This window comes from Otolemur garnettii, unplaced genomic scaffold (genome assembly GCF_000181295.1).
Source record: "Otolemur garnettii isolate 467f Iridium unplaced genomic scaffold, OtoGar3 scaffold00159, whole genome shotgun sequence".
In the NCBI taxonomy this organism is placed as follows: Eukaryota; Metazoa; Chordata; class Mammalia; order Primates; family Galagidae; genus Otolemur; species Otolemur garnettii.
The window spans coordinates 1,601,332-1,605,585 of NW_003852554.1; the positions used below are offsets into that span (position 1 = coordinate 1,601,332).

The 4,254-nt window shown below is 43.7% G+C and overlaps 1 protein-coding gene across 1 annotated transcript in view; it reads left to right on the forward strand.

Annotated features, from left to right (window-relative positions):
* TTC39A (tetratricopeptide repeat domain 39A) overlaps positions 1-785 on the forward strand; it is a 35,395-nt gene extending 34,610 nt beyond the window's left edge. The window contains exon 18 of the mRNA XM_012811463.2: positions 331-785. Within this exon, the coding sequence (XP_012666917.1) occupies positions 331-454 (124 nt within the window). The 3' untranslated portion in view covers positions 455-785. The remainder of the gene's footprint in view (positions 1-330) is intronic.
* Positions 786-4,254: the final 3,469 nt, after the last annotated feature.

Consider the following 4,254-nt stretch of genomic DNA (forward strand, 5'->3'; position numbering starts at 1 on the left):
AGGCTGAGGCAGGAGACTCGCTTGAGCCCAGGAGTTGGAGGTTGCTGTGAGCTGTGATGCCATGGCACTCTACCCAGGGGACTAGCTTGAGGCTCTGTCTCAAAAAAAAAAAAAGAGATGAGGTCTTGCTATATTGCCCAGTCTGGTCTGAATTCTTGGTTTCAAGTGATCCTCCAGAAGTACTAAGATTACAAACATAAGGCACCATGCCAGGATGTCAGGCCACTCAATTCTTTGGACACAGCAGGGGGTGGGACTCAACAGCTCAAAACTCTTAAGGACTTCTGGAAGCAAAGCGCCTCATATCTCTGATTCTCTGCTCACTTCCAGGCACAACTACAAGAATTACTCCATGGAGTCAAGGACACATTTTCGAATCCAGGCAGCCACAGTCCAAGCCAGATCTTCCCTAGAGAATGGCCACAGATCTATGGTTTCATCAGTGTCCTTGTAGCTTTGTGCAGCATCCCAGGCTGGAAGACAAACTGAGACAACTGGATAGAGCTCCTGGAAACATTTCAAAAGATCCCCTCCCCCTCCCCTGCCTTCGGGGTCCACCGGTGCTCCTGTGGGATGGTACAACATGGGTACCCATGCAGAAGCCAAGCTGGCATTTTCACCTGTGTGGCCAAGGGCCTTTGTCAAGGGCAGAGCAGGTGGCGCCCTCTGCCTGCCCTATCACACATACGGGTACTTGTTTTTCACTGTGATGTTTAAAAAGAATGTATGAACAGTTTACATTTTCCTTAGAAATACATTGATGGGGTCATAGTTGGCTTTAAAAAAAAAAAGAAACCAACACCAACCAACCACCTGTAAATTGTTTTCACTCATAATGTTCTGGAGGTAAATCTCTTCTTATGAAGCCAAAGGGCAAATTGCTTTCCAAACTTCAGCAAGTTCCCAGCTTCTGTGACTGGAAGGACCTTCCTTTCAGAGGACGTGGAACACCCAGGAGAGTCTGTCTCGGGCTTTGATGCTTCTGCGGGTTGGGCACAGAGGATGCTCAAGGACTCCTACTCACTACCTTACTTCTCACACTTCATTTCACACCCTCTGTAACTTCCCAATTTAAAAATCACACACAGCTTTGTACTGAGATAAAATTTGAGCCTTTCTGTAGAAAAATCAATCTCTACCATTCCTCATCTACATTAGGGAATGTAGATGTCAAGGCCTGGTGGAGAAGCTATGTGGCCCTTTCTGTGCCAAACCAGGCACTTTGGAGGGAAAAGGGAAGGTTCTCGGAGACCAGTCTGCACCCTTCCTGTAAGCCAAATTGAAACCACTGGGATAATTTATGACATATAGACATCTCCTGTAATTTGTTCCAAGGTACATTCATTCACGGACAGTATTTTTCTTAGAAATAGAATTGTTATTCTTGGCCTATTGCATATGCGTTAGATTTTTCAGTTAAGAGCAAAGAGATACAGTAGGCCCTCCATAGATGACCTCCTCCCTACATCGACCACTTCCTTCAGTTGACCTAATTTTCATAGACCAGACATGTATCTCTATAGTAGGTCTAGTTCCTTATGTTGACCATCTCCGTATGTCGATGAGTTTGTTATAGTCCTTTGGATGGTCAGTTTACAGAGGTTCTACGGTATTTAAATTATAAAATTTATACACTTAAAAGAGATCATGCAACATTTATTTCAATAAAAAATGTGTCGCTTGAATTCTTGGGCAGGGCAGAAAAGTCTTGATCAGAAGCTACACGGCCCATGTATGTTTCATTTAGACAGCACAATGTTTTGAACAATTTTGAAGCTAATTGCAGTGGTCACTTCTATAATCCCAGGACGTTGGGAGGCCGAGTGGAAGGATCACTTGAGGGCAGCAGTTTCAGGTTGCAGTGAGCTGTGATAGCACCACTAGGTGACAGAGCTAGCCCCTGCCACAAAAATAACCATTTTGTGTTAAGTTACCAACATTTGTATCTGGCTTCTGGCCTCTAATTTAAAAAAAGGCAACATTTAGCCTCTTTCCCACAACAGTCAGCTACAGCTACTAGAGTCTAAACATATCACCTTTCTGGTCCCTTAAACGCATCTGAATTTGCACCCTTTGGGACTGTTAAAGTGAGAACTCAAGTTCAGCCATCAAAACCAAGTTTGACCATTCACATACTAACTTCAGCACCCTTCAACTTAACCATCTGCTTGGAAGGAAAATCAGATACACAGTAAAAATATTCACCTGTGAAAAAAATGCATGAATGCAATGTCTGTAAGAGAAAAGCCACAGTCACCCTTCCCAGTCTCTTCTAGCATTGTCGAATTTAGCAAACACCTATGAGCATCTGCAAGGGGCTGGGTAAACATCTTAAAATACAGTTAAGCAGCCTCCTATGAGTGACAGTGAATGAAGTCATGGGTTTTAGGCAAAACATTCTCATAAGGAAAAAAAGCAAAACCCCTTCATCCAAGATCTTTTGCACTGAGTAATGTCAGAGTAGAAATGAGCTAGACAAGAAAACAAAGAAACACACCTACCTCGAGAATGATCCCTTTACAAGCTATCTCTTTCTGAAGCCTGGATGCTGGGCAGGATAGGGTGAGGGGTGGTAAGAGACAGGCTGTGGAAGGAGGGTGGGCTTCTGTGACTTCCCCACATACTACAATGCTGCCTGCTTCTGTATCAAAGCAGCACTGGATTCAGGATGCCAAACATACAGCTTGAAACATACAGTTTATAAAAAACTTCATCTCAGCATTCACTTCAGGTGCTTTTGCTTTTATTGTAAAGTGTCAGGGTGATTTCTTTATCAATGTCTACTTTTATAGAATTCTGGCTGGGATTCATGAATTAGCCTGTGTCACCCTGCCTCCCTGGTTGCAAACTGGTAAGATTAATCAATGGATTTTGCCTCCTGTATCCCACCTGCAACTTCAGAGATAACACCAAAAACATGTATGTGATGGAGTAAAAACACTGAGTTTCTAACTCCAGCATAGCCCATGCAGGGGCCTTTGAAAGTTGAAATTACATCATGAGTTTCTCCGTGTTTTCTTGAGTCGTTTCTGGTCACTGCTTAACAGTGCAGACCTTCCCAGCACATCTGCTGTGAAGAAGCAGCTGATCAGGTGGACAGTTTGGGCCTGGAAATATAGAGACCTGAATTCTAGTCCTTGATTTTGCTATTGATTTTCAGAGTGACCTTGAGAAAGTCAATATCCTCTAAAAATCAGCGGTTTGAAAAAGATTAAAGCTCTTTCCTGCTTTCCACAGCTTCTGTTTCTGGGTTGCCATCTTTAAAGTGAGGCAACAGATACACTTCCCTGCCTTTCTGTTGAACCCCTTGTGTCCCCGAGCAGTTCAACAGGAACTAACAGGCTTCCTTAAACTAGGGCTCCATGTTAGCCAGGACACCAGAGAGCAAACGATTCTCACTTAGACAAAGTGCAAATCCTATACCACATATATGAACTCAGTTGTTAGGGAAGTGGCAAGTGTAACATAATCTGAACAGACCCGTGGCAACGGGACGTCTACTTCTCACACTTACTGGCCCTCAGACTGGCAGGCTGCCTTCCAGTCGTGTGCTGGTCCCTATCAGCTCTCCCACATGTTGGCAGGTTTCCTTATTACTTATCTCTTGAGTTAGAATGGGAGTGTTTCCAAGGCAGTTATCGTCATTCACAGCAAAAAGCCATGACCTGACATCAAAGCCAGGACCCTAAAAGGCCAGCATCAGCTCAAGACTTGGCTGAGGTCCAGGTGGGAGATTCCAGAAACTAGAAGGTTTTCACTAGAAGGTTTTCAGAAAGCCCCAGCCTGTTGACTGCTAGAATCATTCAACAAGGTAATCAAATCCAAATACTTTTCTCTGGAGTTACTCCTGAGTTCATTTCTTATGAAGATGATTGGGAGTTGACAATAGTCTTTCTCTTGTTTGCTTTAAATTGAAAGCCTAAGAGTCTCTGGCAGCGACTGTTTCCTTGTGTCCTTCGCTTCATCACACTAATTGAGTAATAAATGAGGTGTCTAGATTCCAAAATCCAAGCAAGAAATGGGAACTTATGTCCATGCCAGATGTATCTTTCCAAAGTTGGAAAGTGCCTTTGCACTTGGGTTAGCACAGCTACTTTGGTATCTAGTGCAAAGTTCATTACTGACCAGAAGGTTAAGTCCACAAATAAAAAAACCTCCTTTAGATGTTTGAAAAATCCATTTATCAGGCGGTGCCTGTGGCTCAGTGGGTGACCAGCCCCATATATCGAGGGTGGCAAGTTCGAATCTGGCCCC